The sequence below is a fragment of the Nycticebus coucang genome, chromosome X (genome assembly GCF_027406575.1).
Source record: "Nycticebus coucang isolate mNycCou1 chromosome X, mNycCou1.pri, whole genome shotgun sequence".
Lineage (NCBI taxonomy): Eukaryota > Metazoa > Chordata > Mammalia > Primates > Lorisidae > Nycticebus > Nycticebus coucang.
In genome coordinates, this window is record NC_069804.1 from 134692301 (window position 1) to 134707823 (window position 15523).

General features: G+C 40.6%; 1 protein-coding gene across 3 annotated transcripts in view; it reads left to right on the top strand.

Moving 5' to 3' along the window:
- The first annotated feature begins 23 nt into the window (after positions 1-23).
- MORC4 (MORC family CW-type zinc finger 4) overlaps positions 24-15523 on the top strand; it is a 53812-nt gene continuing 38312 nt past the window's right edge. Inside the window, exons 1-6 of one of the 3 annotated variants that reach the window (XM_053580695.1) lie at positions 24-400; positions 519-591; positions 7551-7683; positions 12416-12463; positions 14149-14366; positions 15112-15259. In XM_053580695.1, coding sequence (XP_053436670.1) covers positions 299-400; positions 519-591; positions 7551-7683; positions 12416-12463; positions 14149-14366; positions 15112-15259 — 722 coding nt within the window. In that variant the 5' untranslated portion in view covers positions 24-298. The remainder of the gene's footprint in view (positions 401-518; positions 592-7550; positions 7684-12415; positions 12464-14148; positions 14367-15111; positions 15260-15523) is intronic. The other 2 variants (XM_053580696.1, XM_053580697.1) reach the window with 2 other exon arrangements.

The window sequence follows — 15523 nt, forward strand, 5'->3', positions numbered from 1 at the left end:
GGAGCGGCTGTCAGGAGGTCGCCATATTTCTGTACGGCTCTGAAGCAGCCGGGGCAGTCGGTGGGTCGGGAGAGGTGCTGACAGGGCGGGGCCGCCGCTCGGCTCTGCCGGTCTCACCCCTCCCGCCCGGGACAGGTGGCTGGAGCGCGCCCCGCCTCCGCCAGCTGCGAGTAGAAGCGAGCTAGGGCCAGTCCCAGACGGCAGCCGCCAGCTGCAAGTAGGAGTGAGTGAGGGCTAGTCCGGGACCGCCGGGCGAGGAGTCCGGCGGCGGCAAACGAGTATCGTGGCGGCCAAAAAAATGCTCCTGTACAGAGGGGCCCCCGCGGGCCCTGGCGCGCCAGGCTGTGGGGTGGCCCGGCCGGGCGGCGGCCCGCAGGCCTTCGGGATCCGATTGAGCACGGTAGGTCGGGGGCCCGAGGGGGCGGGCGCGCGCGCGGGCCCCAGGGCTGCGGGGGGCGCGCGGAGAGGGCCCGGCGGGCCGAGGCCTCACGCGGGACGGGACCTTCTCTCGCCCCCAGATGAGCCCCCGCTACCTACAGAGCAACTCCAGCAGCCACACGCGACCCTTCAGTGCCATCGCGGAGCTGCTAGGTGAGTGGCGAGGGCGGGCCTGGCCGCGATCGCCCGAGGCAGTGGTGCCAGCGTGGTGCCGCGGACGCGAGAGGAATGTGCAGAGCCGCGCGGGGGCGGCCGGGGCTGGGTGGGGACCCCGGGACCGGCCCCGGCTCCGCAGGCAGAGGAGGGGGATGGCTCTCCCGCCAGGGACTAGGTTGTAACGAAGAAAGCTGAGCAACCAAGGTGTGTCTGAGGAGTCAGGATCCCATGTGCATGTTTCTAGCTCGTGATGTTCCGGCCACTTTAGGATAGCTGAGTTAATAATCAAAAGAAAAAATGCATAAAAACACCGGGCCCCGCGGCAGCTGGGCTCCACCGGGGCTGGCGATCTACGTAGGATGCCCAGCTAGCAAAGGCGCATTGTTAGAGGACCGGGTAAGGTCATGGGGAAAGGTCTGGAAAAAAAGAGTTCCATAACTTTTGAGACAAGAAAGTCTAGGAATGATGGGACATCTCTTAAGAGATGACACGAGTGCATTTGGCTCCTTGTGACTGCGGAGGGCTGGGTCCGTGGTCCACGAGCGCCCTCACACCGCTGGAATGAATACTGAGGACTAAACTCTTGCTCCACCGGTGTTTGCTTTTAAAGCGTTTTCAGTTGATCCCTTGAAACCAAGTGCACCAGCTTTTGCAGTAGTGTGCTAAATATTGTGTGGAAAGCAAAGAAGAAAAGCAGTCCTGCACAAAATGCAGCAGTATACACAGCACATTGTAAATGTCTCAGACACTGAAAGGAGGAAAAGATATTTATGGGGTGAGGGGGGACCGGACAAAATCTTGAAAATAGTTTCAAAGCTCTCCAAAAGAGCCTAGTCCTTACTTAAGCAGTGGCTGAGGTCATGACATGAGAGTTGCCTTCAGCAAGAAGTCAGTGGGCAGCAGGAGATCAGAGTTATTTGGAAGGGTGATAGGGAACTTTGATAATTAGTTTGACTATAACACAAAATGTTTTCTAATATGTATGATTTAATTAGAAGGTACACAAAAAAATGGTAGTGATGTGTTTTGAATCCTGGAGAACAGGAACTGTATCTTTAAGGCTTGGTGCTACACCTCAGGCAAATCTCTACAGCATACAATCTACCATGTTTACAGTTTACTGAGAGGCCAGGGAAGGAAAAAGTAACAATTCACGTAGTGGGGAGGAGGAATGAAAGGCAAATGTTTTGTTCTCTCAACCTTTATACAGTGCAAAACCACATGTTCCTGTGCTTCAGGTACTTTATAGGTGATTTAATGAGTTTTCAATTTGTAATTTTGAATATATGTGATTTTTGTCTTAAGTGTTACCTTGAAGAACCCAAACCTGGCCTGAGATGTCCAATATGGGCGCGAGTATGCATGTGTGTTATATATATGCATGCATGCATATGTACAGATTTTAAAATCAAATCACAGCTAATATACATGCATGCATGCGTATATACAGATTTTTAAAATCAAACACAGCTTTTTGTGATAATTTTGGAAATAGGGAAAAGGGAGAGCAAAAAGTGTTAACTGGTAATTCAAAATTTGCATTTTGGGTTTTCCTTCGATAGTTTTCTCCACTTAAGGCATTAATTTTTGAGTGAATCATTCAGTAAATATTTATTGACTACCCATTGTGAGCAAGGCCACTGTGGTGGGTACAAAAATGAGTACAACACAGATTTATTCTTCTAGTTGGGGAGATAAAACATGTATGGAAGGTTTATGTTTTGTACAACAACAAAATACCAGGTATCCGAAAAGTCACCCCTAAAGTCACCATAGAGAAAATGGGAAATTGTAACTAAATGTACCTTTATTTACAAAATATTTATTATAAAATTTTACAAAGAGGTAGTCACGGTGTACAGAATATTTTGTAAAAAGTAGTATATCAACAAAGATGTAAACAAGTGCTGTGCAAGTTTAGAGGAAAGAGGAATAACTTCCAGTTTATCAGGAAGTGGAACATTAGAAAAGGCTTTGTGGAGATGACATTTGATCTGAGATTTGAAGGATTGGGACATGTGGATATTGGGGAGGGGCATTCCAGGCAAAGGGGACAACTGCATGAACAAAGGCATGAAGAACAGTGAGTTGTTGAGTTTAATTAGAGCATGGAGTTCACAAATAATAAAATTTATAGGTCCTTAGAAAGCTTACAGAGACATTTTACGAATACCTTTCTAACTTTACCCATTGAGGTAAAGAATATTACTACTTTTTTCATCCTGCAGATGAAGAAACAAGTTGAGAGAATTCAATTGACTTTTCCAAGGTTACATGTATAGTAAGTGACAGATCCAGGACTCAACCACAGGATTTTTTTATTCCAAGTACCAAGTAGGAGATCAGGTTAAAAAGATAATCTGGGACCAGGATGTGATTGACAGGCTCTAATATTTGGCCTTTCTGTCTAAAAGTTTTCTGAGCAAGAGAATATCCTGATCAAAGCTATGCTTTAGGAAAGTTAATCTTGCAGCAAACATATAAGATGAATTGGAGAAGAGAGAGACATGGATTTGAATCCAGATGATAGGAGTAAGCTCTGTAAACCAAGAGAATGACCATGGGAATATAAAAAAACAAAATGTGAGAGAACCTAAGAGATGCATAGGACAAGGAGAAGGAGAGATAAGGAAATGACTTTGAATTTTAAACTTGTGGTCATTTGCTGACTGTGTGTTGTGGGTATGTGAAACAGTGGAAGAATAGGCTTCCAACAAAAGTTAAAGATGTAGAGGTGAGGAGGAACCCCCCCCCCAAGTTTACTGAAGGATCAACCTGAGAAAGGTTTAGATACCATGCACATGGGTAATCCCAGGGTGAATACTCAATATCCCAGTGAAGTTCAAATGTATATTTATATATCTTTTGGAGGGGAGTGGGGAGATGAGAAGTACAGGTAATTCTGTTTAGGGGAAATCAACTGTGCCAGAGAGGATAAATGGTTGGGGGAAACAGATTGACTTGTGAATGATTCTCTTTGCAAGTGAAATTAACCTGTGAGACAGGTATTCTATTTAAATGATTTGGGCCCGGTCAGGTTGCATTCTTGATCTTTTTTCCTACAAAGTATTGAGATAAGAGGGAGAGAAAGGGAAGTCAGTTGCCCCTTTGATCTTTTGCTAGGTCAGTCTGTTAATGCAGATAGAAGTGTAGCCCTCTCCAGTGCTTTTTCATCTTGAATGGCCTTTAATTCAAAATATTCTTTATACCAATATTCTGGGGTGAGATTTCCTGAGCTCCTTCAATGACCTTACTTTTAGGCAACAATGCTTTTAGATACTTGTAGAATGCTTGTAGGACAACAGCTTGGCCCTGGCAACCTTGTGTGTATCCATAGGTGGTCCTAGCGTAGGTGAGGATAGGAGCCATGTGATCCTACCAGAACTGGAAAGGATGAGAAGCTTTTGAAGTGCTACGGCAGAACTGTTCGTCTCTCACTTGCCATCCTATCTTTCCTGGGAGGCTAACATGGAATAGTTTCTCACTGCTTCCCATGTTCTGATGAGGTCTGAGGCTTCAGTTACAATGTTTTTTTAGAAGACAAGGGGTCAAGTGCAGTAGGTTAGGGGACAAAGATAGATTCTCCAGGATCTGGTTTCTCAAGCCTTTACCTGAGTGGTGGGCAAGGGGAAAGTAGAGATTAGGTTCTCCTAGTAAGAAATAGCACAGGTCAGGTTAGGAGAGAGAAGACTCCCTTGAATCTGGTAGCATGTGGGATTGTGTTAGGGGATGAAGACACTACAGGATCTGAGAGTGCAGCTCTCACTGAAGTGGTGAGGAAGGGTCCTCTTATTGTCCTTCCTCTTCAAAGGCTGGGTAGACTGGGCTAGGGAGAAGATAGACTTCCTGGAATCTGATAGCATACACCAAATGTTGGTAAATTTTGGAGGGGTTAAGTAGCAAGAAGTAGGCTTGAAACCAGCCACCAGATTGGTGCCAACCTTATTAGTCTGATTTCATTTGTTGAAGTCCAGGGAAAGGCATCATAAAACCAGCAGTAAGTACAAAACTGCTTGCTGGTGCCCACCACTGATCTCTTTTTTTCCCTGTTGCTTTAGCTGACCTTGGCCTCTAGCATGCTCCCTTCCCCTACATTGCAAGAGCTTTCAGCCAAGGCACTAAAACACCCAGCTGCTCTTGGTAGCTCCTGAAGTGCCTGCATTAAAACTCTGCTATGCAAAAACATACCTAGTAAAGTTTGAGCAAAACTTGCAGAAAAGAGGAAAAGAATTGAAATGATTCTGCAAGAGGCCTTCCATCTGACTTCATTGAATGTAGTGTTGTATAAATGTACAATTACAGTTGATACATGTTACCTGTTTGAAGTGTGAATGATCTTCATAAAGTGTTAGAAAAAATTTCCTCCATGTCCAAATTTTTCAATGTATACATCATGTACAGTTGGTTGACAGGTTGCATCAGTCACAATGACTTTGGCTATCTTCCATCAGGAGTGACTGATAAATCCCAACACAATTCAGTGCCTGCTTGCCAAGTTGAAAACAATGTAGGCAGCTACACAATATTGAATCCTTGTGTCAATTGCAGAAAAACACTTCTGCCTCTTATAAAGTGAAGAACTATATTTCTGATAATGCTCCCACTGCATGCCAAACTTGTAACTCCTGCCAAAAGTTGGCCCATTTTTCTTGCCATATTCCACAGGCCCCACCTGGTCCTTGAAGTTTGACTATCTTATCCATCAACAGATAAGTTTGGAGGGCATTATGTTAAGTGAAATAAGCCAGGCACAGAAGGACAAACACTGCATATTCTCATAAGTTGCAGAGGTAGAGAGTAGAAAAGTGGTTAGTAGAGACTGGGTAAAGTAGGAGGGAGAGGAATAGCCAGAGGTTGGTTAATGGATACAAAACTATGTCTAGAAATGAGTTCTAGTGCACTGTAGGGCAAATGTAATTAATGACAAAATAGCTAGAAGAGCAGAATTTGAATGTTCCCAACAAAAGAAATGATAAATGTTGTAATAGATATACTAATTACACTGATTTGACATACACATATATCAGAATATCACACTGTATTCCATTAATATATACAATTTTTATGTCAATTAAAAATAATAAAAGCAAAAGAGTGACTGCTATGCATATAAAATAAACTTTCCTTTAGAACCTTCTATTAAAAAAAAAGACTCTGAACAGAGTCAATCCCTTTAACCCCCTTCTAAGACTGGTGATGCCATACTGTTAAGCCTTCTTCAGTTTACGATCAGAGACAATTTTATCCACTGGCAGCACCATTGTAGCCTTGAAATTAATCTGTCTTGTTTTATTTGATGAACATTCAGTATATCCCAGCGGTTGTAACTGATACTGTTAACTGTATTTTTTTTTTTGCAGTTTCTGGCCGGGGCTGGGTTTGAACCTGCCACGTCCAGCATATGGGGCTGGTGCCCTACTCCTTTGAGCCAAAGGCGCCACCCTGTTAACTGTATTTTTTTAAAAAATGAATATTTTAAAAAAAATTAAAAAAGGAATGTTTTGAATATGTGTGGTACTTATCTTAATTGTAATGGATGTTCCCAAGGGAGAAATGCCATGATCAGTTGTAATGAGATGAGTATATATGCATACAACCAGGACCCCACCTAGCTCTCTCAGCCCAGCCATGTGGTATTAGTAAAATAGTATAGAATGCTAGGGAAAGGGAAGGGGGTGGAAGGGAAGGACTCTGTCTTCCTTGAAGAACGACTAGAGACAAAAATGTTTAAGAAATCAAGCCAACAGATTGTATAGACTGCCCTTCTGCCCTTCTACTGGAGTCAGTGAGCCACAGGTTTTAGCGATTGACAGTTGTGTAAACTGGTGGCTATGGCAAAAAGATGTGGTCACTAGGCAATGGCACCCCTGAGGTTATGGGCATTACACATAGAATATAACTATATTTTATATCTTTAGAGCCTTAAAAAATTAACCCATTGTGAATTCAGGGGGAATTGTGACTTTCTGTGTATTTTTTCTACTTTAATTCTATGGTCACCATTTCATAAGGGGTGGACAGCCTTGCCTCTAAAACTATTGCCAAAAACCTAAACAAAAATCACTCCTTCTAAGTATGCTCGTTCCCATCACTGAGATCTAGAAAGGCAATTAAATGTTTTGATTTCAACCTCTGACTCTCTCAATGCCTCTTAGGCTGTAAACAGGAGTAGTGGTGATGATATGTGTATTCTTTAACAGAGGAGGTGATGTAAAAAAGAAAATAAATTCTCACAAACGAACTATAATCTATGTAATGTGCATCTACTTCTACCAAAATTGCTGGTTCAACTTTCTCAGTAGCCACCCTTCACTGTACGTGTTTGTGAGCAGTAAGTGGCTGAAACATAGGAATTAATAAAGCAAAAATGGAAGCAAGATGCTTTGTATATGGGAGTACTTTTTCCCACAGACCCTGAAGTTTGAAGGTAGAAAGGCAGATTGCAGATCAGTGATACGAAATCTAGAAACCATCTTTGTGACCCCCTTTTGCCATCGTATATGTTGTTGTCTATAATTCAGTAGGTGTACTACCATTAATGCTCCTTGCTCACCTTTTGGGACGTCCAAGCAAGTTGCATAAAGGACAGTTTCTATGTCTTAGAGGCACTGAACTAGAGGTTTATTTTTTTGAGACAGAGTCTCACTTTGTCGCCCTGGGTAGAGTACCCCTGGCATCATAGTTCACCTCAACGTCTTGGGCTCAAGTGATTCTCTTGCCTCAGCTTCCCAAGTAGCTGGGACTACAGGTACATGCCACAACGCCATTTTTAGAAATGGGGTCCCACTCTTCTTGCTCAAGTTGGTCTCAAACCTGTGAGCTTGGGCAGTCCACCTGCCTCGGCCTCCCAAAGTGCTAGCATTATAGGCATGAGCCACCGCACCCTGCTGAACTAGAGATTTTAATAGAATATTGAAAAAAGGGGATCTAATACCACAGATTTCTACCTTTTACAGATAATGCTGTAGATCCAGATGTTTCCGCCAGGACGGTCTTTATAGATGTTGAGGAGGTCAAGAATAAATCTTGTTTGACCTTTACTGATGATGGATGTGGGATGACACCTCATAAACTACACCGAATGCTCAGGTAAAAATGTCTTCATTCTCTTGAGTTCATGAACCCTATGTGAGGGTTAATTTGTTTTCTTTAATATTTTGCTTTTACTTTATTCATTCAACAAATGTTTACTGAACATCTATTATGTGCCAAGGCACTGGTTATGAAGCAAAACTATTCCTGCCCTCACAGAATTTACAATCCAGCTGGCAATTCAGACAATTAAGCAAATAATCAATAAATAGAAAGCTATAAGCATGGTGATAAAGTACAGGATACATGGGATGAGTCATCAGGGGAACCCAATCTGATCCCAAAGATTAGGAAAAGCTTCCCATATGAAATGATATATAAGCTGAAATCTAAGGGTGAGTAGAATTTAACTAGATAAAGGGACAGGGAACAAGGAATGAGAGTTTGGGCAACAGGAACAAGGGTAGGGAACTGAAAGCCTTCACTGGTCTGAGACCTTGATTTATATTAACCTAAACTCACTCATGAATAAGAAATACTGAAGTTGGGATGATTTGTGGACTAGACCATGAAGTGCCTAGGTATAATCAAGGTATAAGAAAGATAAATAGAAAGCATTCACACATGTAATCTTTGAAGGTTTTATAGTAGAACTGCAAAGTTAGAAAATTCTCTTTTCTAATTGTTGGCAGCTGGTGGTAAATTTCTATTGCCACATAGTTCATTTAATTATCATAGAAAGGTTTGTAGTTGAGAATGTAAGTTTGTAGTATGATGTCCTCACATATTACACAGCGAAAAATGTGTGTTGCTTCAACTTCTTCTTTCTCTCTTTTGTAGCAGATGAGGTTGATTATTCTCCATGTGGCTTTCTCAGCTAGAATGTGTGTAGCATGAATAACAATGGAGTGCTGCTATGGAGGAAGGAAAGGGCTCAGAATTATAAAAATGGAAAACCAGTTCATTTGGTTGTAGTTCTCCTTATAGGTATTCTAAATCAATAACCCTGTTTGTAGGGAAATCCCTTTCATCCGTCAAAAACAAAAAACAAAAATGAAATTTGGGAGAAGTGGGTAGTTACATTTTACCACTCAGAGGCCTCAGACCCTTCTAATTAGAAGACTGTTTGAGGAAAGCCTCTAGAATTGAGACAAAAGTAAGACTAGTATGTTGATGAAGGTAGAGAATTGGCTCTATTGTTCAACTTACCCCATCAGTTTGATCTACTAAAGTTAATTTTTTTTTTTTGAGACAAAGTCTCACTTTGTAACCTTTGGTAGATGCCATGGCATCATCGCTCACAACAACCTCAAACCCTTGGGTTCAAGTGATTTTCTTGCCTCAGCCTCCCAAGTAGCTGGGACTACGGGTGCCCACCACAATGCCCAGCTATTTTTAGAGAAGGGATCTCACTCTAGCTAGACTGGTCTTGAACTTCTGAGCTCAGGCAATCCATCCACGTCGGCCTCGCAGAGTGGCTAGGATTACAGGCGTGAGCCACCACGTCCAAGCCCTCCTAAAGTTAATATTATATATTAAGGAAAATAGAATTTTAGATGGGATAGAACAAAACAAAATTATCTCTAATTCTGTACATAATAGTTCCTCCCTGCCCCGCCCCCACTTAACTACACCTTATCCCAGTGACTAGGCTGTCAAATAGTGGGCCCAACAAATCTGATCACCTTCCATTTTGTTTGTGGAACTACATCTGTAGAAGTTAGTGGTTATAGTCATAAGGGAGGAGGAAGATGGTTTTAAAATAATTGCAACAATTTTTTTTTTTGAGACAGTCTTACTTGGTTACCCTCGGTAGAGGGCTATGGGGTCTTAGCTCACAGCAACCTCAAACTCTTGGGGTCAAGTGATGCTCTTGCCTCAGCCTCCCAAGTAGCTGGGATAGGCACCTGCTATAACACCCAGCTATTTTTTAGAGATGGGGTCTCACTCTTGCTCAGGCCGGTCTCAAACTTGTGAGCTCAGGAAATTCACCCACCTCAGCCTCCCAAGTGCTGGGATTACAGGTGTGAGCCACCGCGTCCAGCCTAATTGCAACAATTTGTCTTCCAAACTCGTTGCTTTATTCACTTAACAAATTCTTACTGAGCACCTGCATACAAAGCACTGGAGATAAGGTGGTGAACCAGACATGATCCTTGCTCTGAACTGGCTGACAGTTTCATGAGAAAGAAAACTAAATAGGCTGTTCTACCCAGTGGTAAATGCTACGAAGGAAGAGCACAGTTTCTTTGAGAACATATAATAGAGGGATCTCATCTAGTCTCAAAAAAGGGTACCCTGAAGAAATGACATTTGAGTTTGAAGGATTATTATCATTCATTGAAACTTTTTGTTCTCTCCCCATTTGAGTTGAAGGATTATTATCATTCATTGAAACTTTTTGTTCTCTCCCCAAAGAACAAAAGAAGCAGAAACTTGCATTTTCCCTATGATACCAAATGTTTCCTACCAGTTATAATTGGGCAGTTCCTCATATTTAAAAATTAATTTTAGAAAATTATTCTAATGAGCCCTTAGGTAGTGTATATACTAGATTTTATTTGTGATTATCTCTTAAACTTGAATCAGCAAGAAGATCCCATTTATTTAAAAGAGATCATTTGGGCTCGATGCCTGTAGCTCCAGAGGCTAGGGTGCTAGCCACATACACCGGAGCTTACGGGTTCGAATCCAGCCCGGGCCGCCAAACAACAATGACAACTATAACCAAAAAAAAAAAAAATAGCTGGGCATTGTGGCAGGCACCTGTAGTCCCCGCTACTTGGGAGGTTAAGGCAAGAGGATCACTTAAGCCCAAGAGTTTGAGGTTGCCGTGAGCTACGACGCCATGGCATTCTACCCAGGGCAACAGCTTGAGACTCTGTCTCAAAATAAATAAATAAATAAAGAGATCATTTAGTCTAATCCTAACTTCTAACCAAAGGTTCCATTTATCACAATTTCTTTTTAAATAATTAAACTTTAAAGATAGCTTTGAAAATTACTAGCAAGTATATTATTTTTTTATGTTTTTCATTTGGGGGCAAATTACGTTTGTACTTGGAAGATATAATAGAAGTAATTACGCAAAATTATTGAGACTACAGAAATTCTGTTTGACCTCTAACATCGGTTGTTTCCTATCTATTTTTCAACTCTTTATACGACTCTTTTCTCTTTTCAGGGTGATAAAATAATTGTATAACTGCAGCAACTGTTTCTTCCATTAATATCCAATTTCATGAAAATCAAATCAAATGAAATTCCTTTAAGGCCCACAGCTAATTATCTTTAGCTTTAGAGGATAGTATGTGAATCAGCCAGTCTGTATATTCAGCTGCCTTTTTTCAGCAATGTGGAAAACTTCTTTCAAAGGTTGGGGATTAACAACAGCCACAGAGCCACAGATAAAGATTTTTATTTCCTATACTCAGAAGTGTATTTCCTAGTTGATCTAGCTGAAAACAACAGCCTGAAAATAACAGTTCACTTGGAAGTCTTTCCTTCTTTTATATTACATATTATATCACCACTATATCTAGGGAACAACAGTGCCCACCCTTATATGACCATGGGTTTTGCTTATATGTGTTTCATTGATCAGAATCCCAATTTAAATTTACTTCTCTAGATTCTAGATTCTTGACATTTTAAAGTATTCTAGAGCAAACTGATGTATTCTTCGATTCTACTCAAAGATATGGTATCAAGCCCCCTTGGTGTGTAAACTATGTTGTCTCTTACTGGAGAAAATAGTCACAGAGCTGACTTAGTGAAGAGAAATCTCCCATCTAAGCCAAGGTAGCTCTGTGGAAAATTATTGAGCTATATCAAACTATCAAATTCATTCTTACAACTATATTATATTCTGTATGATGAGGGTTTTTATATTAGTTATTGGATTGATATCTGGCATTCATTCTGCAGATATGCAGTTAAATAGAATACCTATTCATGGGATTCTTACATAGAATAAAAGAGCACATGGGAAGAGTTAAGTGAAACAAAACAATAACAAAAAATTCCAGAGCTGGGCCGCGCCTGTGGCTCAGTGAGTAGGGCGCCGGCCCCATATGCCGAGGGTGGAGGGTTCAAACCCAGCCCCGGCCAAACTGCAACAAAAAATAGCCGGGCATTGTGGCGGGTGCCTGTAATCCCAGCTGCTTGGGAGGCTGAGGCAAGAGAATCGTGTAAGCCCAAGAGTTAGAGGTTACTGTGAGCCCTGTGACGCCACAGCACTCTACCCGAGGGTGGTACAGTGAGACTCTGTCTCTACAAAAAAAAAGAAAAAAAAAATTCCAGAGCTTCTAGCACTTCTATTGCCTTCCATTCCGGTTCTGGCTCTGCCCTATGACTTATTTTTAAACCTTATATTGGCATTTGGTTTTCCCAAACTGAGTAACATAATGAAGATTTATACTTACAAAGGGGAAAAGAGGTGAGAGATGGCAGAAGAGGCTAGGAAATTAAGGAAGTAATATTATCTTCCTATTTTTTACCACTTTCCCTTGACTGTCCAATTGAAGCTTTTGTGATATTAGAGAAAGTTTAGGTCCAGTTAACCATTCAAATTCATTTCAAGTAATAGGTAAGGTTATTAATTTACGAAGAAGCCTGCATTTTAGATGTGACATTAGATCTGAAGTAGGAGTAGGGGATAGCACATGACAGTTCTCAGGATGACTTCTAGAGTTAGTTGAAAATTAAAGTTTGAATGTTACTTTGTAATTAATATGTTTTGCATATAGTATATAATTTAATCCTCATAACAACACTGTTTTTCTTCTAGTCAATTCTTCCACAAGAGGAATGAGGGGCAGTGCCTGTGGCTCATTGGGTAGGGTGCTGGCCCCATATACGGAGGGTGGCGGATTCAAACCCTGCCCTGGGAAAATTGCCAAAAAAAAAAAAAAAAGCTGGACATTGTGGTGGTCTATAGTCCCAGCTACTCGGGAGGCTGAGGCAAGAGAATTGCCTAAGCCCAGGAGCTGGAGGTTGCTGTGAGCTGTGTGCCGCCACGGCACTCTTCCAAGGACGATACAGTGAGACTCTTGTCTCTACAAAAAAAAAAAAAAAAAAGAGGAATGGGAATGCATGAATCTTACCAATTTATTTCCTGGAATACTGAGGCCTATAGACAACACAATCTCGATGTTCTTTTGGTTTTCTTCAAAGGATCGCTGCCCTGGAAATTACCTTTCTCTGTTGTTAGACTTACTTGTGGAATACACAAAGCTTCTATAAAGTGTCTACTCTAGGAGGACATGTTGTATTACTGTATAGTGCTTTATTAGAGAGTAAACAAAAAACCACAACCTTTAAGAAGCAGAAATTAGACTAAGAAGTAGAAATCAGATATGCAACCCACCTGCTGAAAAGAATAGAAGCCAAGACCAGGCTGCATGGTCATGGCCGGTAGGGTATCTATTTTTATTGATGTTGGAGAAGCATACATATATGTTTTATATATATATAAACAGATATATATATATATAATATATATATAAATCTTACTTAGATTTTAAACTGTGAGGGCGAGAATCATGTCTCTTTTATTAAATTATGTCTCCAGTGCTCAGCGCAATGCACAGCGCATAATGAGTGCTCAGTTTAAATATATATTGAATGAATAGTGTACAGCATTGTAAAATTAGTCAGTCTGGAGAGAAACAGTCCTTAGTTTTATTAGTGAAGGAATATAAAGAAGAATATAATTTTCTAGATTTGTTATCTTTACTTTTTTAGGTTCTGTTATTTTGGGGTGTATCTGAATGGAAAATATGAGACAGGGAAATGTTCTGGCTCCCAAATTTATCTGATCATAAGGGACTGCAGAGAATTTTGAGGTGACTCAGTGATAGGCCCTTAATAGAACAAGAGAGACTTTATACTGCAGCTGTTTACAGACAGAGATTCAAAGGCAGAACTACCTATTTTTATCCCTTGGCCCCATTCCAATGAACTGTACCAGCAGATGGAGCAGAGGATAAGAATTGGAAGGGTTATTTGGGTGGAGAGTTGAAATTGTCGAGATACATGATCCCTGACTTCAGATTTCTGGAGGGTGATGTAACCACTTTAGGACTTGCCTGTCTAGTACCTTTGACCATTGCCACTATCTGGTACTTTTGTTACCCTGTCTGGATAACTATTCTTTTTACCTTACCATAAATTTCTTTCTAGCAATGAGAGCCATTTTATCTAGACAAGAAAGGCAGTTGCCCAAGGCAGCCTTCAGCTTTCTATTAGCTGAAAGGGTCCTTCTTGACTTTAATGTAGTGGAACTATTTATATACACACAAACCACACAGAAAAAAAAAATCAGTCTCGTTACCCCATAGTAATTTCCTATGTTTTTAACGTAATAGTTTTGTCCAAAAACATTAAAATAAATAAGACAGGAGAGACATCTCACAAGTGTTACTTATTTGTAAGCCAAACATTCTGCTTGTCACCTATCTAAAGATGCCTTTACCTTTCTGATTTATTTTTCCTGCTTTCTTTTTTCTTGTGTAATTACAGCTTTGGCTTTACAGATAAAGTAATAAGGAAGAGCCAGTGTCCCATCGGGGTCTTTGGTAATGGCTTCAAGTCAGGCTCCATGCGGCTAGGAAAGGATGCTCTTGTCTTCACCAAGAATGGTGGTACTCTCACTGTTGGACTGCTATCACAAACCTATCTGGAATGTGTCCAGGCTCAGGCAATAATTGTACCGATTGTTCCATTCAACCAGCAAGACAATATCCTTTATAGAAATGGAGAATGTTGATTAAAAATGAGTGTAATCTGACTATTTTGATAGGAACCTCTTCAGATAAAATCCAGCTATCAAAAGTTTTCCTTAAGAGGTATTCAGATGTCTTAAATTTAACTTTAAGATATTTTCCTTTATTAATTATTCTAAAAATAAGTGGGTCATTGACAGAAGCTTAGAAATGTTTTTGGTATATTGAAATTTTCATTGTTATGCTATCTGATCTATATAGTACATCTCCTCCATCCCCCCGGTAAAATTCTCAGGGCCTGCTCTTTTTCCCCCTGAAGGTAGCTATATTGGCATTCATACTCCTAGAAACATATTTATCAGCTTATCTGATAGAATATAATATCTAATTTAACTATAACAAATAATGGTTGTATAGTTATTTCTGTTAAGACACCAGGTTATCTTCACTGGAACAGTATAGCAACAAGGTTTGGACTCATGGCTTCCAAAGAGCTTAAAAATTCAGACTTTTATCTTTGTCTGAAATATAGACTTTGTTTACATTGTAGCTTTGAAACTATACTCTGAATCAGGTGTAACTGATTCTGGTTTTTTGTCTCTATAACCTTTCTCCATTTTCCCCCTTTACTTTCTTCCATAGCAATAATGCCCAGGCTTTATGTCCATAGTTTTGTCTAAACATGCAACCCGAAAGGCAAATCTCCCTTCTTCATAGCATCCTAAAATATTATTTTTTCTTTGACTATATTTGGTTTTACGAAAAATGATTATTACTGAGGATTCCTTGCCCAGCCTAGAAGCCATCCTGAACTATTCAATTTTCAACAGTGAAAATGACCTGCTATCCCAGTTTGATGCTATACCAGGCAAAAAAGGCACTCGTGTTCTTATTTGGAACATCCGCAGGTATAGTAATCCAAAGGGGATAGATTCTAATGAGGAGCAAAGAAAGTATGATGAAGCGCATTTTAATAAATCTTTCTAGAGAAGCAGAGTAGATGAATTTTGATACTTATTTCTACTTCATTGTATACCTTTCTGTAACTTTGTTTTAGAACCATAGTTCTGTTTGATATAGTGGTTCTTGTTGGTAAAACGTGGCATGGCACATTTAAGGTGGAAACACACATATCCTGTGGCTATTGCCATAAATAATCAAGACAGTTCAAC